Source organism: Cervus elaphus, chromosome 9, assembly GCF_910594005.1.
Source record: "Cervus elaphus chromosome 9, mCerEla1.1, whole genome shotgun sequence".
NCBI classification, from domain to species: domain Eukaryota; kingdom Metazoa; phylum Chordata; class Mammalia; order Artiodactyla; family Cervidae; genus Cervus; species Cervus elaphus.
In genome coordinates, this window is record NC_057823.1 from 46210091 (window position 1) to 46236900 (window position 26810).

At 38.0% G+C, this 26810-nt stretch overlaps 1 protein-coding gene and 1 non-coding gene across 2 annotated transcripts in view; both read left to right on the top strand.

Annotated features, from left to right (window-relative positions):
- HSPA4 (heat shock protein family A (Hsp70) member 4) overlaps positions 1–26810 on the top strand; it is a 49940-nt gene that overhangs the window by 20143 nt on the left and 2987 nt on the right. Inside the window, exons 5-17 of the mRNA XM_043912768.1 lie at positions 4871–4970; positions 5620–5753; positions 8470–8714; positions 12944–13020; positions 14228–14379; positions 14874–14980; positions 15588–15721; positions 16978–17159; positions 18183–18272; positions 21797–21949; positions 22813–22938; positions 23768–23875; positions 25358–25477. Coding sequence (XP_043768703.1) covers positions 4871–4970; positions 5620–5753; positions 8470–8714; positions 12944–13020; positions 14228–14379; positions 14874–14980; positions 15588–15721; positions 16978–17159; positions 18183–18272; positions 21797–21949; positions 22813–22938; positions 23768–23875; positions 25358–25477 — 1728 coding nt within the window. The remainder of the gene's footprint in view (positions 1–4870; positions 4971–5619; positions 5754–8469; positions 8715–12943; positions 13021–14227; positions 14380–14873; positions 14981–15587; positions 15722–16977; positions 17160–18182; positions 18273–21796; positions 21950–22812; positions 22939–23767; positions 23876–25357; positions 25478–26810) is intronic.
- TRNAG-UCC lies at positions 20805–20877 on the top strand. Its single transcript has one exon. It is a non-coding gene; the product is annotated as a tRNA-Gly (tRNA).

A 26810-nucleotide genomic window follows, 5' to 3' on the forward strand; every position in this document is an offset into this window, starting at 1 on the left:
TTTACTTTTTAGGTAAACTTGAATGTTTTAGAATTTATGAACCATTTTGGGGACTTCCCTGGTGGTCCAGTGGCTAAGGCTCCATGCTCCCAATGCAGGGGGCCCAGGGTTCGATCCCTGGTCAGGGAAGTAGATCCCACATGCTGCATGTAAGACCCAACACAGTCAAAGAAATAAATAAAAACAAAACAAAACAAAAAAAAGAATTTACGAACCATTTTGTATTTCACTTTTTGTGAAATATTCCTATCCTTTCCTCATTTTATTTTGAATTTATGGTCTTCAGTTTTTTAGAAAACATTTTTTTAAAATGTTTTTCTTTTACTTTTCTCCAACATTTTTAAAACTTTATTATGTTTTTAAAAATTGTTTATTTTTGGCTGTGCTAGGTCTTTGTTGCCGTACAGGCTTTTCTCTAGTTGTTGCAAGGGGGGCTGCTCTCTAGTTGTAGTGTGTGGGCTTCTCATTGTGGTTTCCTCTTCTGTTACAGAGCATGCGCTCTAGGGCGTGTGGGCTTCAGTAGTTGCAACTCCAGGGCTCTAGAGCACAGGCTGAATAGTTGTGGCCCACAGGCTTAGTTGCTCCGTGGCATGTGTGAGCTCCCGGATTAGGCATCGAACCTGTGTCTCCTGTGTTGGCAAGCGGATTCTTTATTACTGAGCTACCAGGGAAGCGTGGTCTTCATTTTGATTTGTAGTTCTTTGAATATTAGATTAGCTCTTTGCTATTTTATGATGTGAGTTGCAAATATTTTTCCTCATTAGGGTGTTAAAATTTTATAATGAATCAGATGTTTCAGTTCCGCTCCCCCTTTTCCTTCCCTAGCAAAACATTCTTTTTATCTTAGCAAATGTTCTCATTTGGCACCTGATTGACATCAACCAAAGACATCAGTCCAACAGACGTGGATATGATCACTTGTAAACTTAACATTTGTAGGTCTCAGTCCCTATGAGCATTAGAACACCTGCTCCTCCTCCTGATCCCTTGTGTGCGAGCTCAGTCATGTCCGACTCTAGCCTGCCAGGCTGCTATGTCCGTGGAATTTTCCAGGCAAGAATACTAGAGTGGGTTGCAGTTTCCTCCTTCAGAGGACCTTCCTGACCCAGGGATCAAACCTGCATCTCCTGTGTTGGCAGGCGGATACTTTACCACTACGCCACCCGGAATGTCCCTTTGTTGTTCAGCCACTAAGTTGTGTCTGACTCTTTGCAAGCCCATGGACTGCAGCACACCAGGCTTCCCTGTCCTTCACCATCTCCTGGAGCTTGCTCAAACTCATGTCCATTGAGTCAGTGACACCATCCAGCCATCTCATCTTCCGTCACTGCCTTCTGCTCCTGCCCTCAATCTTTCCCAGCATCAGGGTCTTTTCCAGTGGGTGGGCTTTTCCCACTAGGTGGCCATAGTATTGGAGCTTCAGCATCAGTCCTTCCAATGAATATTCAGGGTTGACTTCCTTTACGATTGACTGGTTTGATCTCCTTGCTGTCCAGGGGACCCTGAAGAGTCTTCTCCAGTACCACAGTTGGAAAGCATCATTTCTTCAGTGCTCAGCCTTCTTTATAGTTCAACTCTCACATCCGTACATGACTACTGGAAAAACCATAGCTTTGACTCTATGGACCTTTGTTGGCAGAGTTTTGTCCCTGCTGCTTAATATGCTGTCTAAGTTTGTCAGTAGCTTTTCTTCCCAAGGAGCAAGCATCTTTTAATTTCATGGTTGCAGTCACCATCTGCAGTGATTTTGGTGGCCAAGAAAATAAAATCTGCCACTATTTCCACTTTTTCCCCATCTGTTTGCCAAGAAGTGATGGGACCGGATGCCATGATCTTAGTTTTTTGAATGTTGAGTTTTTAAGTCAGCTTTTTCATTCTCCTCTTTCACCACTCATCAAGAAGCTGTTTAGTTCCTCTCTGCTTTCTGTCGTTAAAGTGGTATCATCTGCATATCTGAGGTTGTTTATATTTCTTCTAGGAATCTTGATTCCAGGTTGTGATTCATCCAGCCTGACATGTCACATAATGTACTCCGCATATAAGTTAAATAAGCAGGGAGACAATATACAGCCTTGATGTACTTATTTCTCAATTTTGAACCAGTCTGTTTTCCCCTGTCCGGTTCAAACTATTGCTTCTTGACCTGCACACAGATTTCTCAGGAGACAGGTAAGGTGGTCTAGTATTTCCATCTCTTTCTTTGACAGTTTGTTGTGATCCACACAGTCCAGGGCTTTAGCATTGTCAATGAAGCAGTAGTAGATGTTTTTCTGAAATTCCCTTGCTTTATCTATGATCCAGCGGATACTGGCAATTGGATCTCTGGTTCCTCTGCCTTTTCTAAATCCTGCTTGTACCTCTGGAAGTTCTTGGTTCACGTATTGTTGAAGCCTAGCTTGAAGGATTTTAAGCATGACCTTGCTAGAACGTGAAATGAGCGCAGTGGTAGTTTGAAGATTCTTTGGCATTGCCCTTTTTAGGGGTTGGAATGAAAACTGGCCTTTTTCACTCCTGTGGCCACTGCTGAGTTTTCCAAATATGCTGGCGTATTGAGTGCAGCACTTTAACAGCATCATGTTTTGGAATTAGAAATAGCTTAACTAGAATTCCATTACTCCACTAGCTTTGTTCGTTGTAATGCTTCCTAAGGGTCACTTAACTTCATACTCCAGGCTGTCTGGCTCTAGGTGAGTGATCATGCCATTGTGGTTATCCTGGTCATTAAGACCTTTTCTGTACACTTCTGTGTATTCTAGCCACCTCCTCTTAATCTCTTCTACTTCTGTTAGGTAGGTCCTTGCTGTTTCTGTCCTTTATTGTGCCTATCTTTGCATGAAATGTTCCCTTGGTGTCTCCAGTTTTCTTGAAAAGAACTCTATCTGGTCCTAAGTCTGTCCTAGGTGCACTAACAGTGCTGGCCACAAGATGGTGGAAGAGTCATGGTACTGCAGTCTGCTGGGATTGGAAGCCAAGCAGCGCCTTGAAAGCAAGTGGAAAGTTCTTTTTTTCTCAGGCGACAGGACTACAGATAGGGTCCCAATCATGCTCACTCAACATACTCTGCCTGGGTTGGAATGATGATAAGGGCCATCCTCCCCAGTAGCACAGGGGAGGATTCACAAGCTGGTTTACACTTTTTAAGAAAGAGATAGAGCGTCTAGGAAGTCTCGTCTCAGGGAATGGGACAGAGAACTCACAGGTTGGCTCTGCTGGCCAGGGGAAACACTGATTCCAGCTTAGCAGCCTTTGTGCGATGAGTCCTTTCCCAGATCCATGAAAATACTCAGAGCTCATCAGACCATTTTACTTATATGCAGTTTTCACCTGACAGAGGAGGTCAGGACTGTCTGGCCTGGGGCTTTTACTAGGATGTTAGTTCAGGATTAGCTATTTAAATCGTGAAATAAGAGGGAATACATTTTAAGGGTCAAGGCTGCTCTTTGTATCCCTGCTGAGGGAAAATTGTAGACATGATTGGTATAGAGAAAAGTGGGCACTGGGCAGGGCACAAGCTGACTTTCAGGCCCAGGCTTCTTCAGTGGTATGGTGGAAGTGGGGCCTCATCCTGGGGTCCAGCATTCTAGCTTATCCTCTGCAAGGCTAGTTGCCTCAGCAGGTGCAGCTCATGAGCAACTGCAGGAGAATGAAGACGTGAGACATGATCAGGCCAAACCAGAGTTCCTAAGTCTGCTGCACCAGCTTCTGGCACAGTATCATCTTGAATTTGAATTGTGTATACCCAGAAAAGGCTGAGGAGAAGGCAATGGCAACCCACTCCACTACTCTTGCCTGGAAAAGCCCATGGATGGAGGAGCCTGGTGGGCTGCAGTTCATGGGGTCGCTATGAGTCAAACACGACTGAGCGATTTCACTTTCACTTTCATGCATTGGAGAAGGAAATGGCAACCCACTCCAGTGTTCTTGCGTGTTCTTGCCTGGAGAATCCCAGGGACGGGGGAGCCTGGTGGGTTGCCATCTCTGGGGTCGCACGGAGTTGGACACGACTGAAGTGACTTAGCAGCAGCAGCAGAAAAGGCTGAGCACAGCCAACCGCTTCTCTCCGTCCTGGGAGAGGTGCATGGAGATGATAGTGGGGAAGTAGGTACCAAGCTTGTGAGCAGCAAAGAAGGGCACAAACATGTTTAGCCAGGAGAGGCTTGGAGCCAGGCTGTAATCACATAGGGCCAGTAGCACAAAAAACACCCGGCAAGTACACAAAGATCTCAGAGGCAGTGAATCCTAGCCACTGCACCAGCTTCCAGAGCAAGAAAAGCATCATGCAGGTTGAGTGAACCAGGGTCCAGCTGAGCGCCCCACACACCGGGCCTGTGCCCCATTCCCTTGGGCCTTGCTGATGCCTGCTGCTGTTGCTGCCAGGCGAGTGAGAGGTAGTGAGCAGTCCTGCTTGCTGCGACCCTTGGCCCCAGTGCCGCTGATTTCCCGGCCACGTCTTGGGCCCCAGCACCGGCCACCAGAGGATGCTCATCTTGACCTGCTGGTTCTTTTGGATTTTGTGTTACATTTAGAAAATCCCTTCTGTTTTTTTCCTTCTTTCTTTGACAGTAAAGATTCCCTTTTATTCTGATACTCATGATTTTTAAAAAGTATTTACATCTTTGGTTTGAAATATATTTTGGTGTTTGGTGTTTAGTAGGGATGCAACTTTATTTTCCATGTGGCTGTCCATTTGTCCCAAAACTATAGAATAGTTCAGATTTTCTGTACTGATTTGAAAGATTTCCTTGATCATAATACAGAATAAAATGCTGTAGCTATTTGAGGGCATTTCTGGGTTTTACTGTTTTTTTGACAGGTATATTTTAAATCAGGAATCTCCATAATACGGTAAATTAAAAAATTCTTTTTATAGGTTCCTTGTTTCTATACTGATGCAGAAAGACGATCAGTGATGGATGCAACACAGATTGCTGGTCTCAATTGTCTGCGATTAATGAATGAAACTACTGCAGGTAAGTGATTATTAACTGAAATTTTTTTTTTACTTGCTCAATCTCAGAGGTGGTGAAATCTTAAAACCCTAGGGTTTCTTATTCCATATTTTACTTGGAACACTTACCACCAGTGTCACAGTATTTTTGGGTACCTTGTCACATATGAAGAGTTTACTTGACAAGTTCTTTTTCTGTATCTTCATAGCACTTTGATATTTAATTGCATGCTTTCTTGGAAAGGAACTACATTTATTGTCTGCTTGGAGCATTGCTTTGGTTTAAATATTGGGTTTTTCTCCCAACTTGTGGGCCAGTAGAGTCAGAGGGGTGGGGTTTATAAAGCAAGATCTCAGGAGGCAGAATATATGGGAGTGTTGAGAGATGGCACAAGGGAATATGGGGGAAAATGTTTGGAAAAGTGGGAGAAAGTGGTTTTTGAAAAAATTGCCACAGTTGCTGGAACTGGAAATTGGAAACATTAAGGAAGCCAAAGTGAAATGAATGTCAGCGTATAACTCTTCGAAGTCAGTGTTCTTCATGAATAAACCATGCAGAGCTTATAAGGATTTTGAATCGTTTTTTGCAGTTGTAAATCTCTTTTTTCCTATGTAAATGAGTTTTAAGTTTACTACTAAAATGATAACATTATTTTTGTATTATTGTGTAGTTGCTCTTGCATATGGAATCTATAAACAAGATCTTCCTGCCTTAGAAGAGAAACCAAGAAATGTAGTTTTTGTAGACATGGGGCATTCTTCTTATCAAGTTTCTGTATGTGCGTTTAACAGAGGAAAACTTAAAGTAAGTATATTTTTCCCAGGAGACTATATTACAGATGTATGATAATTAGGAATTCATGACAGGCAACTTAAAGTAGTTGGTTATGGAGTTGTGTTTCGGGGCTTCCCTGGTGGTCCAGTGATTAAGAATCCTCCTGTCAATTCACGGGATATGGGTTTGTGCTCTGGTCCAGGAAGATGCCATGTGCTGCTCAGGTGAAGCCTGTGTGCCGCAGCTACTGACCGTGTGCTCTAGAGCCCTTGGGCTGCGGCTGTTGAGTCTGTACGCCACAAGTGCTGAAGCTTGTACGCCTAGAGCCTGTGCTCTGAAGCATGAGCCATTGCAACTAAAGGAAGCCCACTAGAGAGCGCAGTGAGGGCCCACCTCAGCCATAAATAAATGCATCTTAAAGAATTTTGTTTCACTAGTGGAAACTTGGTATGAGCCATCTGAATTAGAAATTAGTTGTGTAGGGGTGGGGTGGAAGTTGGAAGCCCAAAATAATTTTTGAGGTGTTGACAAGATAATGAAGCAAAGAGCATAGAACTTGAGGAAAAAGTCCTTAGATTCCTGAGCCTGTTTTTTTAATCTGTAATGTGGGGAAAATAATGCTTGCCTTGCAGGTTTACTAGGGAGTCTTTAATGTATAGTTCCTTCAGATGTCTTACACCGAGGATTAAGGGATGATAAAGGTATTCTCTTAAGGTTTTGAGTGTTCTGGGAACAGGGTGGAGTGACTAGAACTTGGCTGGCCAAAGAAACCAGCCTAGGAGTTCTAGTCTAGCTGTCTAGAGATGATAGAGCTCTGGAGAAGGCAGTTTTGTACACAGAGAAGTCTAGTAATGTTAACGGCAGAGAGGGACCAGAGGGTGATGCTGGTCACAGTTGAAAAAAGCTTTTTTAGTATGTATACACACTTCCTATATTAGTCTCTTTATTAAGGTAAAATTTATGTAGAGTGAAAGGTATAGATTTTAGGTGTTCAGTGAGTTAAAAAATTTTTTTAATTGAAGTGTAGTTGATTTATTACAATGTTGTGTTAGTTTCAGGTATTACAGCATAGTGATTCAGTTATACATACATTGATAAATTCTTTTTCAGATTCTTTTTTCCTTACAGGGAAAATTACAAAATTGCAAAATACTGAGTGTGGTTCCCTGTGCTATACAGTAGGTCCTTATTGGTTCTCTATTTTATTTATAGTAGTGTTAATCCCATCTTCCTAATTTATCCCTCTCCCTTACCTTCCTGTGCTTAACTTTGGTAACGGTAAGTTTGTTTCCTGTGTCTGTGGGTCACAGTCAGATTTGATAGTATTTGCTAGTTCCTCAGTGGTACATAAAATCAATTTTCTATCTTCGTGATTTTATCTAGAATGTACTTAAAAACCAAGGATAATCTGCATATTTGCTTTAATTACTTGGGTTCTGTATCAGGGTTTTTGCTGCGGGGTCTAAATTGGCTTTCTGCTCCTCCAATTTGGGGATTAGTCCAATGGAACTACCTATCCCAGAATAAGTATTTGTTAGATTTGAAGGGTATTTTGAGTTTCTCTTTGTTACAGTCCTTTGTTTCTTTGAAAAATGGACTTGCTTCTGCTTTGTATTCTGATTTGTTTCCCTTTTTTTTTTAATATAAAGCAGATCTTGGGGATGGTTGGGAAATAAGAGGATCATGATTTTTACAGATACAAATGATGGACCAAGTGTTATTCTCAGTGTTTAAGCTTTACTTTTATCCATAATAGGATTATTTCTAAATTCCAGTTTATACTCTTACCTTTTTAGGCAGCAGGTATTGGCTATAATTTAGCCTTGTCTTTGAGTCAGAGTGATGTGTATTAGTATTTGCTTCACTATCAGCTGTCACTTGTCAGTTTTCCAATTACAGTTTAAATTTAACTATCAAAATACTATAGAATCATACCAAATTTGGAAACATATATGTATAAAGGAAAGACATCCATGATCTTACTACAGAATATTTCATTCTAGTCATTTATGAAAACAAAATTGGAATTAACACAGAACTGTATTCAGTTCTGTTTTTTTTGTTTTTTTTCTTTCTTTCATGAGATCACTCACTAAGAACAACTTCCTGAGGACATTTAACATTCTTTGAAGAGATGGTTTTGAGGGTGTTGGTCATCATTTACTTAGCCAGTTTTCTATTATTGAATCTGATTAGTTCTAGTTTGCTTCTGATTTCTTTTAGAGATTTAGAAAAGGATAACCGAACCTAATTATAGTCTTCTGTGCTGAATAGAAACAGATTACTGTGAGTTAAGGCTTTAGCATATTTTCTGGTGGTAAATTGCATGGAGCTAAATAATTAGTAACCTTTGGTATTATTTGCAGTTTTGTGGTAGAGAAAAGACTAGAACTGTATATGACATGTTAGTGTATTGGCTCTTGAATTATAATTATTATTTGGAGTCAGATTGGTGTAGTGGGGAAGGCATAGGTTTTGAAATTGAGCTTGGGTTTTGAATTCTACTTCTACCACTTAATGTCTTTGTGACTTATAGATTGTCTGATCTGTCTAGATCTGTAAATTGAGGGTTATGATGTCTCATTTCATAGTGGTTGTAACCTTGTTTAAATGACATATGCACGTTGCCTTGTTTCGACCTTAATGTCCCTTACTGCCTTTTTATTACGGTTTACTAGTTAGATAAATGTCATGGTAAAATTTTAAATTGGTTAGTTTTTTAGCTAATTATCATCTTTTCCCAAAGGTTCTGGCCACTGCATTTGACACAACACTGGGAGGCAGAAAATTTGATGAGGTGCTAGTAAATCACTTCTGTGAAGAATTTGGAAAGAAATACAAGCTAGACATAAAGTCCAAAATCCGTGCATTATTACGACTGTCTCAGGAGTGTGAGAAACTCAAGAAATTGATGAGTGCAAATGCTTCAGACCTTCCTTTGAGCATCGAATGTTTTATGAATGATGTTGATGTTTCTGGAACTATGAATAGGTAACCATATTAATATTTTGATGGTAAACTGAACTGTGGAGTTTCTCTGTATTAACCTTAATTATCTAATTGTTGAAGTTATCATGATTGTTACAACTTCAGATTTTGTAGGTAAAAATTAGAGGCCATTCAGGATCTTGCCTTTAATGTGAAGTTTGGGTTTGATTATTCAAATAATGTCAACTATTAGGTTTGTTCTGGTTAATTGAATGTTCCAAGAAATTGGCAGTTCTTTGACATGTGCTTAACGTGTGTTAAACATGAGTCACACACACACACACACACACACAAAAAACATGAGTCACTAGTTTTCATAAATTCAGGGCAGAGTGCTTTAATGCAGAATTATATGGAATTTGCTTTAGTCATTGATTCAGAAATTGTGTTTTTGAGTAATTCAGTATCACTTGAGACAACAGGTCTTTTTGCATAACATGATAACGAATTCTGGGTAATTTGATGTTTCAAGGTTATTCTCAGAAACACCCAGAATGTTTCCGTTACCAGGTTAGGTTGCTTGAATGTTCTTCATGATGTGAACTCTACTTACTGGTGGAATTCAAAGACTACTGAATTGCTTGGGAAAGTGTGGCCTGAGCCATGCTCAGAATATTGAGATGGGCATCAGAATTGCTTCCAGTCTGCCAGAATTAGGTTACTGTGCCTAGTAACCAGATTGTACTCACCTTTTTCTTCTACTTGAAGTGATGGTTTTCATTTTTATTTTTTTCTTTTCATTAAACCATAGCTTTCTTGTGTTTGTATAATAGGTGGAATCCTACACTATGTGTTTGGCTTCTTTTGTGTCTGGCTTCTTTAACTTAATGTTTTTAAGTTCATCCACATTGTATGTGTTCGTACCTCATTGCTTTTTATGGCAAGTAATAATCCATTTGTGTGGGCATACCACATTTTATTTATTCATTCATCAATTACTGGACATCTGTGTTTCCACCTTTTAGCTTTTGTGATGAGTGCTTTATAAACATTGACCACAAGTTGTTTGAGTATCTTGTTTTCAGTTCTTTTGGGTATATAGCCAGGAGTGGAATTGCTTGGTCTTGTAATTATATATTCAGATTTTTGTGGAATCACCAAACTGTTTGCAGTGTGTCCAGTGCTTCTCTAGTGGAAGTGCTCACTTCCCTCCTAAAAGCTCAGAAATACTTATTTCACATAAAAATGAGTAAAATACTGAGTTACCATATGATTCAGCATTTCTGCTCTTAGGTATATATCCAAGAGAACTGAAAACACATTTACACAAAAATTTATACACAAATGTTCATAGCAGCACTGTTTATAATACCCCCAAAATGGAAACAACCCAAATTCCCATCAACTGATAGACTAGGTAAAACTCAACTGATAAACAAGATATGATATGTCCATATAATAGAATATTATTTGGCAGTTAAAAAACTGTTGTACAGATGCATAGTATAGCATGAATGAACCTTGAAAAGTTTATGCTAGAGGAAAGAAATAAGTTAAAATTACTGCATTTCATCTAATTCTATTTATATGAAATGTTCAAAATGAGTGGTTGCCTAGGGCTAGGGTTTTGGTGGAGTTGGAAGAATAATGTTAATGGTGGTAAAAATACTCTTTTAGGGTGATGAAAATGTTTTAAAATTGATAGTGGTGATGCACAATTCTGAATATACTAAGAGCCATTGAATTATGCACTTTAAATAGGACACTTTGTGTCATTTCTATTGTATGTGAATTTAAATTTCAGTAAAACTTTATAAAAAGGAACGACCTCTACCACTACCACTGCTGTCTTTCTAGAATGCTCTCTGTACTTCGTTTTTCATGTTTTTATTATGGACATTTTCACATATGCAGCAAAAGTGGAAGAATTTTACAGTGAACATTCTTATCCTGCCACTTAGGCTCTACTCATAATATTAACTTGTTTTTTCACATACCTATTGATCTGTCCATCCTTCTGTCTATCTTTTGATGCATCTCAAAGCCATCTATCTATACACTTTTAAGTATGCATATTAACCAGAGTTTAACGTTTGTAGTTTTTGGTGTACTTTTACATAAAGACATTCTCAAGTTTTAAGTGTCGTTTGCTGAGTTTTGACAGTTGCATGCATCCTACAAACCACCACTCTCCATCATTGTAGTTTTCTCAGGCCTCCATCCTCAAGGGCAGCCACCGATAAGGTTTTTTATTTTGAGGGGCATAGATTACATTAACCTTTTCTAGAAGTATAAATGAAATCATACAGTATTTCATTTTTTGTGTATGACTTCTTTGGTCAGCATGAAATTGAGATTCATTTAGTTCAGCAGTTCCCAACTTTCTTGGCAACAGGGCCTGGTTTCGTGGAAGACAATTTTTTCCACAGATGTTGGGGGTAGGGGAGATGGGAATGATTCCTGGATGATTCAAGAGCATTACATTTATTATGCTGCTGCTGATCTGACAGAAGATGGAGCTCAGGTAGTAAATGCGAGTGATGGGGAATGACTGTAAATACAGATGAAGCTTGCCCTCCAGTTACTTCCTGCTGTGTGGCCTGGTTCCTAACAGGCCAAGGACCAGTACTGGTCTATGGCCCAGGGTTTGGACCCCTGACTTGGTTGTTGCGTATATCACCTGTTCCTTCTTGTGTATTGCTGCCTAGTATGACACTTTAGACTTAGGTTTTCTCCTATTGCTAGACACTTAACTCTTTCCACTTTTTTGATATTGGGAACAAAACTGTCATTTTAAACTTGATTCTGGTTGCTACACATCCTCATCAATATTGGTATTAGTGATCTTGAATTTTTGCCATTCTGGTGGGTGCATTCTATACCTCTACTGTTTTTCTTTTTTTGAAATGTAATTCGTAAAAGTTAACACATTTATAATTCAGTGGGTTTTAATGTATTCACAGAATTGTGCAACCATTACCACAACCCAGTTTTAGAATGTTTTCATCACCTCATAAAGAAACTCTAGATGAGCTATCATTCTGTGAAAAGACATGGGAAAATCTTAAATGTATATTTCTAAGCAATAGAAGTCAGTCTAAAAAGGCTGTATGATTCCAACTATATGACATTCTAGAAATATTTGACATTGTATATGACATTCTATATGATAACGATATGACATTCTAGAATAGAGAAAACTGGAGACAGTAAAAAAGATCAATGGTGGGGAATAAGTGTAAATCTATGGCTGATTCATATCAATGTATGACAAAACCCACTGAAATGTTGTGAAGTAATTAGCCTCCAACTAATAAAAAAATTAAAAAAAAAAAAAAAATAAAAAAAATAAAGTGGGAACAACACAGAAAAAAAAAAAAAAAAAAAAAAAAAAAAAAAGATCAATGGTTAGAGGTTCAGTGGAAGGGAGGGATGAATAGAGTATGGAAGATTTTTAGAGTAGTGAAACTGTTCAGTATGGTACGGTAATGGTGAATACTTGCACCGTTTGTCAAATTATGTAGAACCTTAATTTATACTACCATGTGTCAGTATTGGCTCATCAGTTGTTAGAAATGTGTCTTACTAATGCAAGATGCTAATAGGGAAAATGAGTTGGGTATAAGCGGTGTATGGGAATTCTGTGTACTTTCTGTTTATTTCTCTGTAAACCTAAAACCAGTGTAAAAAATAAAGCATTAATTAAAGGGAAAAAAAATCCCCTTACCTAGTAACTTGTCTTTCCACATCTGTTCTTCCTGTCCTTAGCCCTAGGCAGTCATTAATCTACTTTGTCTCTTTGGATTTAGTTCTGAACATTTCATATAAATGAGGTCAGTCATATAATATGTCTTCTTTGGGATTGCCTTATTTTACTTAGCATAATATTTTCAAAGTTTATCCATGTTTCAGCGTGTAATCAGTCCTTTTTATTCTTTTCATCCCTTTTTGCTGAATACAGTTCATGGAAATTAGGGTTTTTCCCACTTTTTTGTCTCTTGTGAATAACGTTGTGACCATTCACGTGCGGAGTTTCGTGTGGTCACGTGTTCTCAGTTGTGGAGAAATACCTAGAGTGGCATTGCTGGGTCATATGGGAGCACCATGTTTAATATGTTGAAGAATTGCTAAACTCTTCCAAAGTGGCTGTAACATTTTGTATTCCTGCTAAGAATGTATATGAGGTCCAGTTTCTCCACATCTTTGCCAGTGCTTGTTATGTCTGTTTGATTATAGTCATTTAGTCTACGTAAAAGTGGACTGTGATTTAACCTGTTGTTTTTTTTTCATAGAGGCAAATTTCTGGAGATGTGTGATGATCTCTTAGCTAGAGTGGAGCCACCGCTTCGTAGTATTTTGGAACAGGCCAGTAAGTATTTTTGTGATTGAATTGTTCATCTTGGGCTGTTTGGAAAATGTTAACTTTCTCCACCGCCCCCCATCCCCAGTTTTACCAGTTTTCGTTGTATGAACTACTTCAGTGCAATATTAAACTTCTTTTTACCAATATCTTCCCCTTGCAGTACCTCCAGTAGTATTTGGGAAAGTCTTAATAGTTTTCCCTGGAAACATAGTTCAGACAGATTCAAAGATGGGTTTAATGTCTCAAGTATTTCATGGTGGTAAAAACTATCTTTAGCAATGTTGCTGTGTGGTGGTTTTGTAGGATTTTGTCATTGAATCTTGTTGACTAATAAGGGGGAGGATATGATAACCACATACTTAATTTAATCTCACTGTAAAAGGTAGAAGTTTGATTTAGGAATATATATTACTGTTGTTTCCCAAATTTTTGACAGACCTTTTCCTAGAGCCCACTCTTGTGTTGAGAGGTACTCTGATCTTGACACAGGCTCAGATATGAAAATGGAGCGATTTTGACAAATGCATGTTCTTTTCATACTGGTACAGCCCATTTCTTTAAATAGCCCTTCTCAACAGATTGTCACTCAACAGATTGTTGCATAAAATGTGAGCAGGAAACCAGGTGGTATTAAGAGGTATTTTATGAATGACAGCAGAGCCTTCGTGGTACCCTCTGTCCTTCTGTTAGGAGGAGACTGAGCCTGTGTTATAATCTGAGCCAGCAGAGCCCTGAGGTCCCTTGGCTGATACTCTCAGACCATATCCTGAAGTCTATTTAGTCTTAGTCCATACAGGCCTGTCAGGCTGGGTCAGACTGAACTTCCTTACCACTTTGTGTCAGCCCTTTTATTTTCTTTATGGCTAGCTTAACTGTTGGTATTTTAACACTTACTTGTGTGAGTCTTTCTGAGATTACAGGACTTAAGCCCTATAGGACTTTAGATGTTCCTCACTCTCACCTCTTAAATCTCAGTACTGTTGTGCCACCCCTGCCCTCATTATTTTGAGCATTAAAATATAACTACCTGCTTCTAAATGGCAAACACTTTTGTGTGTATGTTACTGTGAAGGGGATGAAGAGTGGTAGTGGGTTTTCTTACATATTTGTGAATTATTTTGTTGTGATAAGATGTCATATTGCTCTTTTATTTCATTGTAAAACACAAAAGATTCTTTTACTCTAAATGTCTATTCTAATTGTTTTTAAATAGAGTTAAAGAAAGAAGATATTTATGCAGTGGAGATAGTTGGTGGTGCAACACGAATCCCTGCCGTGAAAGAGAAGATCAGCAAATTTTTTGGTAAAGAAATTAGTACAACACTAAATGCTGATGAAGCTGTTACGCGAGGCTGTGCCTTGCAGGTGAGCTTGCTCTCTTTCCCAGGTGGCCACTGACAGGCCGTTGTAGCAGCACAGCAGTGGCTAATGTATCCAGCCAGTCTGAGACTAGCTCGGTGATTTTAAGGTCTAAGATTCTGAAACTTTTGTTTTAAAGTTGATACTAGAGGTGGCGTTCATAAATGGAATTGTTTGTACTATATAACATGTAATAAGATGAAAGAATTTACTAGAAACATAAGTAGGCTTGAAATACTGCTAGAATTTGGCATATTTGTTACATGAAGTAGTGTTATACATCAGTTAAATAAAGGTTGAGATTAATGGAAAAAGAAGGAATAGCTAGATTAATGGGTGATTTGACAAATGATAGATACTTATAAAACCACTTATTTAGATAATGCTAAATTATTAATGTAAGTAGATGCTCTTCTGAAGTCATTTTTCTTATAGGTCTTACAATAGTTAGTTCATAATGTCTACTTGCCAAATGGAATTTTTAAAAATTCTTATTCTAGTGTGCAATCTTATCGCCTGCTTTCAAAGTCAGAGAATTTTCTATCACTGATGTAGTGCCATATCCAATATCTCTGAGATGGAATTCTCCAGCTGAAGAAGGGTCAAGGTAATGTTTTTTTAATCATTTTTGTACTTAACAAGTTGTGTCTTGGTAAATACTGTTTCAACTTACACAAATCTCTTATGTTATAGCGCATGAAATAAAGTGATAATTACTTTACTCATCAGAATAGGTTTGTGTCCTTACTAGTTTTGTTTATTTGATCCTGCTGAAATAATTGGTGCCTTTTATGTGCCCTGGTGGCTCAGACGGTAAAAGAGTCTGCCTGCAGTGCGGGAGACCTGTGTTTGATCCCCGGGTCGGGAAGATCCTCTGGAGAAGGAAATGGCAACCCACTCCAGTATTCTTTCCTGGAGAATCCTGTGGACAAAGGAGCCTGACAGGCTACAGTCCATGGGGTTGCAAAGAGTTGGACACGACTGAGCGACTTTACTTTCATTTTCATGTGTTGATTGAAGTGTGTGTGTTTAAAACTGATACTGTATACACAGACACACACACTTTTTTTTCTTTCTTGGAAACTGTTATAAACTGGAAATGATGCCAGTTGAGAAGAGTAACTAGAGTTGTACAATAATTACAAAATTAGAATACCTGGGTAAAAGTGTTAGAAATGTCCTAAATTTGTGTTTGTCTTTTTTCCTCCATTCAGTGACTGTGAAGTCTTTTCAAAAAATCATGCTGCTCCTTTCTCTAAAGTACTCACATTTTATAGAAAGGAACCTTTCACTCTTGAGGCTTATTATAGCTCTCCTCAAGATTTGCCTTATCCAGATCCTGCTATAGGTAAGTAAAGAGTTGGGAATTAAAAAAAAAAAATCGTGTACCTTGGAGAACGGGATTAGCAAAGCAAGTATAATATACTGAAATTTGAGTATTTTAAATCACATGCACAAAAAACCTTTGGGAATAGCAAAGTGAGTATAATATACTGAAATTTGAGAACTTTAAATCACATGCACAAAAAAAACCTTTCAGTCTTATTATCAGGTTCAGAACCAGCAGGATGGTCATTATTTAATTGGATCTCCTACTGTGGACTGAAGTTCTTTTTTTTTTTCTTTTTGAAGGTTTTTAAAGTTAATTTTAATCAGTTAAAAAGTTTTTGGCTGCACCATGTGGCTTATGAGATCTTAGTTCCTTGACCAGGGATCAAACCTGTGTCCTTGGCAGTGAAAGCATGGAGTCCTGACCGTTGGATCACCAAGGAATTCCCTTGGCTGTAGTTCTTGGTTAATGCACATTATTGTTACACTTTGTGCATAATGTGATGCTGGTTACTGAAAGTATTCAGTTGTGACCCTAACATAGAGTTAGGTGTACGCAGAAAAATTATTAGCAGATTGTGACAGTCGGTATCATAGGTTATGGAACCATGTTGTCTTCCTTCTTCATTGATTATGAGAAACTTAGTATCTGGAAATAATACCAGTTGAGGAGAGAGAATCTATAGTTAATGATAATTACAGAACTAGGGTACATGGGTAAAGTATTAGGAACATCCTGAATGGCACTTAGAAGCTTAGAAAGTTAACCTACTGTGTTTTCCTCACTTGTAAAACAGAAATAAACATGATAATTCATAGTTTACAGAGTTTTATGAGATTAAAAACATGAGCACAATGCTAGTATAGTAACTGAATCTAGAAATGTCAGTTTCTTAATAAGTGACAAAGAATATGGACTCTTTGGGGTTTTTAGTAGATGAAAATGTGACAAATCTGTTCTAGGAATTTACTCTGCAGTAGCATATAAAGATGAATTGGGATAAGGGACTAGAGGGAAGGACATGTTTGAAGAGTTAGGGGATACTTGAGTTCTTAATTGGGAGAAGATGATTAAAAGTTTGGTTATATGTGAAAGAAGAAGGAGAAATCTGATGATGTATTAATATTCTAAGAGTGCCCACTTTGCTTATCTGAAGTATCATGCTACTGACCTTTCACTGAGAAATTGACATAAGCTGGCAGTATGGGCATACATTTGTGTTTGAATTCTTCTCTTAGGTTATGTGTTCTCTTTCGTCCCTCATGTGTCCTCAGCTCAGTTTTCAGTTCAGAAAGTCACTCCTCAGTCTGATGGCTCCAGTTCAAAGGTGAAGGTCAAGGTTCGCGTCAACGTCCACGGCATCTTCAGTGTGTCCAGTGCGTCTCTGGTGGAGGTGCACAAGTTTGAGGAAAACGAGGAGCCGATGGAAACAGACCAGAATGCCAAGGAGGAAGAGGTAATCTAGACAACTCTGTACCATTTTAGGCCATTTATAATGGCTCAGAGGTGACGCTTGTCTAGAAATTCTAGCAGATAGGGCGACAGAGCTGCTGAGAGGAGGTTTGCATGTGTACCCCATCATGTGTGAACTAGCCCAAAGTCTTTATATAGAATTTGTATAGAAATGGGACATAGTTGGCTTCCTCCTTTAGACCATGCACTTGTCAATTTGAGTTATTCTTGATTCTTTTGTGATTACTGGAGAATGCTGAGTCTCAGTTATTATTTCATAGGTAGCATAGGATTCACACCCATTTGTTGGAGTCATGCACTAGGCCTTGTCCTTATTGTGTGTAAAAATCAAGGCTTTATAAAGCGGTGCACGTTCAGGTCTCATCCCCACACATTTTGTTAAAGTTGGTCTGGGCTATGGCTCAGGTGTTTGTATTAAAAACCTCTGAGGCTATTATAATATGCTGTAGGCATTGAAAGCTAGTGTGATTCAAGGTCTCTACAGACATCTTTATTATTGGCAGACTTTGTTCTTCAAGCACTTCTAACAGAATTTTCAAGGTGTCCACTTTCCCTAATGCATACAATGGTTGTACTTTAGAGGATGAAATGTCTGATTTTAAAAACTACTGGAAGAAGTTTAAACTTCTGAGAGAAATGTGTTCGTGAGGAAGCAAGGAGAAACTCATGTTCTCTTCAGATTTTATTGTGTTAAATATTGCCACACTGTGTACTTCTGAGTACTGCTGTGGCTTTATAATGTAGTTCTGTAACCACTCTTGTTTATATAAGGGCGGGCAAGTGTTATCTCCATTGTACAGATGTGGTAACTGAGATCCAGAGAGGAAAACTTTTGTGTTCTAAGTGTAACATATATGTCATAGCTGGAATTAGAGTCTGGTTTGTCTGATTGCTGGTAATTAGCAGGACTTCCATATCCTCTGATTTTGCCCATGTGTTGTGAAAGTTGCTTTAGTCTTTTGCTAGTATTTCCTGGTTTCAGAATTTGATGTGACCTATTTTTCAGAAGATGCAAGTGGACCAGGAGGAGCCACATGTTGAAGAGCAGCAGCAGCAGACACCAGCGGAAAATAAGGCGGAGTCTGAAGAAATGGAGGTATAAATTGTATCTTACAGTGTGATTTGCTGTCTTTTTTACACACATGGTTTTGACCTGACATTATGTCTTGGAAAGGGATTATATTAGAAATCTTCATTTATTTGAATTTATTTAGAATCATTTTTTGTTAAAAAAAAAAAATCCCCCAAATTTAGAAGTTTGGCTTTCAGCACATATCCAGGCTGCCTTAACGGCCTTTAGAAATATTAGAATTGTAAACATTAATGAACACTCCCGAGTCTTCCTTAAATAATGTATGACAAGTTCCAGGCTAGTACTCTTAAAGGCAAAGTTACATCAGTTCTCATAATTTTGACATGTTGTAGTCTTTATAATTTAAGAGATCAGTGTAACATTCCCCTAAGAGCTGTTTAACACTGTGTACCAGGAAGAGAGAGAATACAGAGGTCTTTCAGTTCTGCCTTGCATAGAGATAAAACTCAATAATATTAACTCCGCAATACTTAAAAGCCTTTCATAAAAAAATGTAACAACTTTCTGCTTTAGTTTCCAAGAAGCCAGAAAACTCATCTCTAAATTTGAAGCTTTACGTCCCTGTGCCTCAAATTCTGAGGTGCTCTTTTGATTTACATCAGTTTTATGTGAGGCTGATTGTCCCATTTAAGAATTGTGATTTTCTTTTTTTAAATAAATATTCAACTGGAAAATCCCTGGGCAAGGCCTTACCAATCAATATTTTAATATTGAAAATTGAAGCGTTTAACACAATATTTTTTGAGCAGAAAATTCCCTTAGGCCTTGAAGCTTTTAAGTTCCTAACTTTCAGACCAAAAGCTCTCAGTGCAGTGGGGTGAAATTGAGAGCTATGTGGTGGACCTTATTTCCCACCGTGATAAAACTAGATTTCTGCAGATCTTGTAGCTCTGCCCTGTCAGTGTAGTTTCAGAGTCTTACTCTTGTAGTTTTCCAGGTAATTTTTAATGGACCTAACTATTGATACATAGCCTAATACAAAAGAAGTCAAAAGGAGAAAATTTCAAATCATTTGCTCGAGATTACAGGACTGTATTATTGTTGAAATGTCTGTCTCAAGCACTGTGAATCTGTTAGCAGTGAGCCTTGGGGTCCTCGGGAAGTCCATGGGAAATAAAAGACCTTGTAAACTTGGCTAAGGCTGTGCAGCACCCATCAGCCCCACTCACGAGGCTGTGCTGCTGTCCCGTCTCTGCCAGCATATTTGAAGTTTTAGAGCAAGGTTTTGTAGTGTGTTTGGAAAGTGTGTTTGGCAAGATGGTCTTTGAACTTTAGTCTGGATGGCATATGGGAAGAAAGCACTCAGAAGCCCTGGTTTGACTTTGCTTAGTGATTGGTCCATCTGGTTTCTGAATGGCTGTTACTAATAGTCATCTTACCCATAACGTGTTCTTTACTAATAGTGAAACATGATTTTTTCAAATTTTGTCAACTCTTCTGAAACTTATCTTTACATCGAAATACTGTTCTAAATAATAATATATTGAAATACAGTTGGTAAATAATATTTAAATGAATGTGTAACATTTTTGGGTCCTTTACAACCTGTTCTTTAACTTTCGAGTTTTCATGTTTAAATTTTATCATCAGCATTGAAAACAGCTTTTCTTACAAATTATTTATGACATTGCAGGGTGTCATCTCACCTTCTAAGGTTTTTCTGATTGTGGCATTTAAAAAAGTTTGGCAGAGCCTTTAGGAGGCTCAAGTCTGGTACCCATTTTCATGTGGGTTAACAAATTTTAATTATTTTAACTTTGCAAATAATTGTAAAAAGAGAAAATAATGGACAGAGGAAATCATGCTGACAGATGCTTTAATGTCTTGTAGGCCTTTTCGGAGGCGAAGACCTGTTGTTGCCTGGGTTTGGGGCAGCAGTGGGGGAGAGAAATACCTATTTTTCTTTGTTCTTGAAGGTGGGGGAGGAGAAAGGAATGAGGTGGGCCTGACCTTTCCCTCTCCCCCCATCAGGCCTTAGAGGTGTGGGAAGTTTCATGGAGTTATTTAGGTTCCTTTCGTGAGGTGGCTTGGGAACTTAAACCTTTTATAGTATTGTTTCTAAAGAAAATAAAATACAAATGATAACATAAATTTCAGCTCTGACGTAAGATTTGGACAGGAGGTGGGGAAATGATTTTGAAATCTTGCCTCATGTCATAGAGAAGATTATATTCCATATTATTTGAAAGTTACAGATGAAGAATTAAAAACAGCTGGAATGGGACTTCCCTGGTGGTCCAGTGGTTAAAAATCTATCTGCCAGTGCAGACGTGAGTTCGATCCCTGGTTCAGGAAGATTCCATGTGCCACAGATCACACAGCTAAGCCTGTGCATCACAACTACTGAGGTTGCTGTTCTGTAATAAGAGAAGCACCTCAGTGAGAAGCCCTTGCACCACAACTAGAGAAAGCCTGTGTGTAGCAGCAGTGAAGGCCTAGTGCAGCCAAAAATAAATAAATATTAAAAAAAGCTGGAATGAATATTTTTCTAATCTGTGAATCAGCAGGAGCTTTGAAAGCATGAAAGCAGGGACTTCCCTGGTGGTCCAGTGGTTAGGACCCTGTGCTTCCAACGTAGGGGGCGCAGGTTCAATCCCTGGTCAGGGAACTAAGATCTCACATGCTGCACAGCACAGCTAAAAAAAAAAAAGCGTGAAAGTAATCTCAAAGGGAAAGATGGATGAGTTAAAAAATAAAAGCTTGCATAGACTAATAATAAAAGATTAGAAAAAATCTACAAGAGTCAACCACTGGGGGAAAAACATCACAAAGATCCCAAGAGAACGGTGAATGAAATATGACTAGGCATTTTGGAGGAGTAAATATGCCTTATAAATGTGTACGAAAAGGTTATTGCCCCAATGAAAGTAATAGATCATGGCAAATGAATTCCTCTTTGTGGCCAGGGTACAGCGAAATGGACTCTTACTCCTTGTGAGAATATAAATAGGTGAAGATACTCTGGAAGTCATCTTATTGCTGTATTTTTGATCCTTAAAAATGTCATTATCTTCTCCCTACTAATTTGCTATGCATGTTTGTATGTTTAGATAAGAGTGGAAGAAAATTAGAGAATATTTAATTGTAATGGTATGTTGATGATGGGGTTATCGGAGTTTGTTTTTGTGTGTATGTGTGTATATAAGTCTATGTGTGTGTATAGGGGTTATGGGAGTTTGTTTTTGTATGTATGTATGTGTATATGTATGTATATAAGTGTATGTGTGTGTACACATCAGTAGTATTAAGTATAATCACACTGTGGTATAGTCAGTCTCTAGAACTTCTTTCATCTGTCCAACCAAAATTACCTGTGAAACAGTAATTCCCATTTCCTCTATTTATTCTCCCCCATCCTCTGGGAACCATCATTACTTTTTGTCCATGGATTTGACTTCATATATTTCTAACTTTTCAGATACTATAAGCAAACAAACTTAGTAAAAAAGCAAAATCAGCCTTTGAAACATGACCCATTTGGAAGCTGAAGTCTGTATGTGTGTACTTAATGATTTCTGTTATTTTAGACCTCTCAAGCTGGATCAAAAGACAAAAAGATGGACCAACCACCTCAAGCCAAGAAAGCAAAAGTGAAGACCAGTACTGTGGACCTGCCAATTGAGAATCAGCTGTTATGGCAGATAGACAGAGAGATGCTCAACTTATACATTGAAAATGAGGTGGTTATTTTAAGTCTGCTAGAGCAATAAGCTAGAACATTAATGGGACCATAGTGTTCAAATGCGGTGTCTAGTGACCTTTATGCATTGTATGGGGTTTGGGAACAATTTAACATTTTGGGGTATTGGAGGACAAATTTAATAGATCCCAAGATATATCATCAAAATTGTTTTATGGTGATATGTCTGTTGCTAAAAACTCTTAGGAAATCTTTGACATTTCGGGGAGGTATCCTTCATGATTTTGGGTGTGTGAGTTTGGGTGTTCACTAGAGATTGGGATGTTTGAGGCCAGGGTCAGGGAAGTCGATCAGTGGGAGAACTCAGAGTAGCCTTAATGTTTTGTTTATTAGTTTCTTTGTCTGTTACCAGTCAGTATGTAACTCTAGTTATGGTGAGTGGTGCCGTGTTTGGGACCTTGGGGCACAATTTTTCAATTAATTGTCGTCTGTGAGGTTTCTTATGATAGGTACATTGGGTCTTAGAATAGTTTTATAGAACCTTTAGCATCTATACTATATGAATAATTTTGGTTTTTCCTGGGTATGTAATACAAGCAGGTTATATGACAGTGAGCTAATAGTTTCTTTTAGTTCTTGTCCTAGCATTTTCCTCATTTTTACTTTTGAGTTTCAACATCTTGCTATTTCTTCTGTTACTCTTTTTTTCCTAAGCGCACCCACGAAACTCTCACTTGATCGTCATAATTTACTGAGGACTAATGCTTCCAGCTCTTTTCTCCGATGATTTGCAGAACTAAAAGGATTTTGAGAAGAAGGCTTCTCTTAACTTTTGTAACTATATTACTTAATAGTTAAGAGGAAATTGTCTCAGTTTTTTGAATGTCTGACTACTGTTCACAGGGTAAGATGATCATGCAGGATAAACTAGAGAAAGAGAGGAATGATGCTAAGAATGCAGTAGAAGAATATGTGTACGAAATGAGAGACAAGCTGAGTGGTGAATATGAGAAGTTTGTGAGTGAAGATGTAAGTATGTGCCACAGTGTGTCTGCTCATTTTGTGTCTTCTGGGAGGATCCTTAAATGTACTTACAAGTGATGTTTTACATCTGTAGGTATACAGTAGAATGATTAAAAATATTTTTTGGGGGACAGTTTTTATATAGTTTTGTTTTATACAGTATTGGTGGGGTGTTTCCTAAAGGTTAGTCTTTGTGCATCACTTTTTTTTTTGGTGTGTCACTTTTTGATACACTTGCATGCTATTATTTACCTAGTATTTTTCTTTAAAAAAAAGCTCACTTTTCTCCTGATGTTTATTTTAACTCACTTGTTAGAAAAAGATTTAGGTATAATTGACATATCATTTTAGTTGTTTCAGATGTACAGCGTAATGATTAGATGTTTATATACATTGTGAAATGATTAGCACCATAAGTCTAAACATGTATCACTACATATACTTAATTTTTTTCCTGTGATGAAAACTTTCAAGATTTATTCTCTTAGTAGCTTTCAATACAGTGTTATTTACTCACTTATTTTTAAATGTAATTTTTAATTCTGAAATTTTCAAACATATCCAAATGTTTCCTACAGTGGAGAAAATAATGTAATAAACCCCCTTGTACCTATAAAGCAAAATAAGATTGTGTCAGTCTTGTTTCCTATATCCCCACTCATGTTTTAAAGAAAATTCCAGATGTATCATTGTCTGTGACTGTTTCTTTATTCCTGAATATCCCCACTCATGTTTTAAAGAAAATTCCAGATGTATCATTGTCTGTGACTATTTCTTTATTCCTGAATCAACCAGTTTTTGATCAACTTAATTGCATTGTTTCCTTTATCTTTAGGACCGTAACAATTTTACCTTGAAATTAGAAGACACTGAAAATTGGTTGTATGAGGATGGAGAAGACCAGCCAAAGCAAGTTTACGTCGATAAATTGGCTGAATTAAAAGTAAGTGATTCTTGAAAGTGAAATGTTGTACTTTGCATGAAGAATATCTCAAAATTGTAATTCTCATGTTAAATGAAGGCAGGTTGAAAGTGATTGAAAAGCTATACTTTTTATCACTTAGTTTCACTGTCTTTTATTTTACTTATTTTTTCTTTCTTTCTTTTAAAACTTCATGATAACAAAAGAATTTTTCTGAAAATTGAGTTCAGACATAAAATTTTTTACCGAATTGGAGCTGGAGTGTGTTCTTAGTGTCAAGGAGTTGGAAGACTAACAGGGTACTCCTGTCCTCTAACAGGCAGCGGCAGTGCAGCTGGGGCAGGGCTGTGTATATGCAGCTTCCATTCTCAATAGAGCAGAAGGGACTGGTTTTGTGTTTAAAGAAGTGATAGTTACACTTTAGAGTTAAAAGTCCAAAGAATTATTTAAAGTTGAGGCCTCTTGTTTGGAAAAAGATGCAAGTACACAGGAACTTTTTCCATCTCTGGTTACTTGGTTTCTTGTTAAACTATTCCATTGTGACCGACCTTTGGAGTGAAGTTGCTCAAGGACAGTAAGTGATGCAGTTTCCTGTCATTCTGGCAAGAGTGTTCAGAGTCTCCAGGGAGATCCTGCTCATTGAGTTTTTTTATTTACTTCTTTTAATGGGACCTGTCTAACACATGGAAGGAGACAGAATAATAGTTTCAGCTGTTGTCAGCTTATGTCCAGATTTGTTCCATTTCTGCTCCTTTCCACTTCCAGTTATTTTAAGCAAGTCTGTTAGGTTATAATTAACCCCAAAATACATCAATGTGCATATAAAAGAAAATGTAACCTTATGCTGTACCATTATCACATGTATAAAAATTCCTTAACATCACTATTAATATCACCATATGTTCAGTCAGTTTTAAAGTTCCATTTGTTTCGCAGATTATTTTTTAGCTTCTTTGAGTCAGGATCCAAACAGGGCCCATACATTGTGTTGATATATCTCTTAAATCTATCTGTAGTTCTCCTTCCATCATTTTCTCTTCCTTTACTTGGTGAAAAAACTGAATCACTTGTCCTGGAGAATTTATTCCCAGTTTATATTTTACTCCTCTCACCCCCTTGATGTTTTATCTTCTTGGTAAATTTGTGGTTAGAGCTGGAGGCTTTGTGAGACAGACTTAAACGTTTTGGCAAAAGTTTACGTCATATACAGTGTTGTGTATCCCTGTCAGGAGGCATCTGATTTTTGGTTGTCCCCCCACTGTATTTTGAGAACTACAGTTCAGGTGACAAGTTGAAGTGGATCCACATGGAACAGTATTGATGTATATTCTAATGAAGCCTGAGGGTAATATTTCAATGGTCTGGGGAAAAATATGCAACTTCTTATATATAGAACACAAAGATTAAATGTATTTTAATTCATAATCAATCTTAGTAGAAAAATACTGCTTTGTTAGTTTAAACTCCCCTGTGAAGAATTTGTATATTCTCTCTTCTATTAAGAATTTAGGTCAGCCTATTAAGATGCGATTCCAGGAATCTGAAGAAAGACCAAAATTATTCGAGGAACTAGGGAAACAAATCCAACAGTATATGAAAGTAATCAGCTCTTTCAAAAACAAGGTATCTTTTTCTTTTCTTTTCCTCTTCCCCAAACTAATGTTTTGGTAGAGTTTTGAGACATTTTTGTAGCAGTTTTTTCTGTTATTTAATAACATTGTTTTCTTTTTGGATGTTAATGACATGTATAATGTTTTATTTAACCTTATTAAGAACCTTGGGATTTGCCAGCTTCTCTTTAGTAAGGAGACTCAGTAATTGAGCAGTATTACTCAGTTTCCTTTTCTTGTTATGAAATGTTTCATTAGTGACTTAACTTGTTCTAATCTGATTTTAGAACACATTAGGCAAATAATTTAGTATGTAGGACTGTTTCAACAATAAACTATAGGTGTGTCATTTTCTTGAGTACTATATGATACTCCAAAATATATCATTAAATCCACACAGTACATTTATGAAATAGGTGGTTTAATCCTTACCCAGGTTACTCTTGGGGGAGCTGGGATTTGGCCTGTGGTCTGGGTTGCTCTCAGACTTTGGTCAATAGTTTGGTTAATTCTACTATTATACTCTAGGCTCTTGTCAGTGTTCAGTTCAGTTGCTCAGTTGTGTCCGACTCTTTGTGACCCAATGAACTGCAGCACACCAGGCCTCCCTGTCCATCAACAGCTCCCGGAGCCTACCCAGACTCATGTCCATTGAGTCGGTGATGCCATCCAGCCATCTCATCCTCTGTCGGCCGCTTCGCCTCCTGCCCCCAGTCCCTCCCAGCATCAGGGTCTTTTCCAATGAGTCAACTCTTCACATCAGGTGGCCAAAGTATTGGAGTTTCAGCTTCAGCATCAGTCCTACCAATGAACACCCAGGACTGATCTCCTTCAGGATGGACTGGTTGGATCTCCTTGCAGTCCAAGGGACTCTCAAGAGTCTTCTCCAACACCACAGTCCAAAGGCATCAATTCTTCAGCACTCAGCTTTCTTTATTGTCCAACTCTCACATCCATACATGACTACTGGAAAAACCACAGCCTTGACTAGACGGACCTTTGTTGGCAAAGTAATGTCTCTGCTTTTTAATATGGTGTCTAAGTTGGTCATAACTTTTCCTTCCAAAGAGTAAATGTCTTTTAATTTCATGACTGCAATCACCATCTGCAGTGATTTTGGAGCCCCAAAAAATAGTCAACCACTATTTCCCCATCTATTTGTCATGAAGTGATGGGACCGGATGCCATGATCTTAGTTTTCTGAATGTTGAACTTTAAGCCAACTTTTTCACTCTCCTCTTTCACTTTCATCAAGAGGCTCTTTGGTGGTTCTTCATTTTCTGCCATAAGGGTGGTGTCATCTGCATGTAAGAAACTTAAATACAATAAATTAAGCTTTCTAAAAA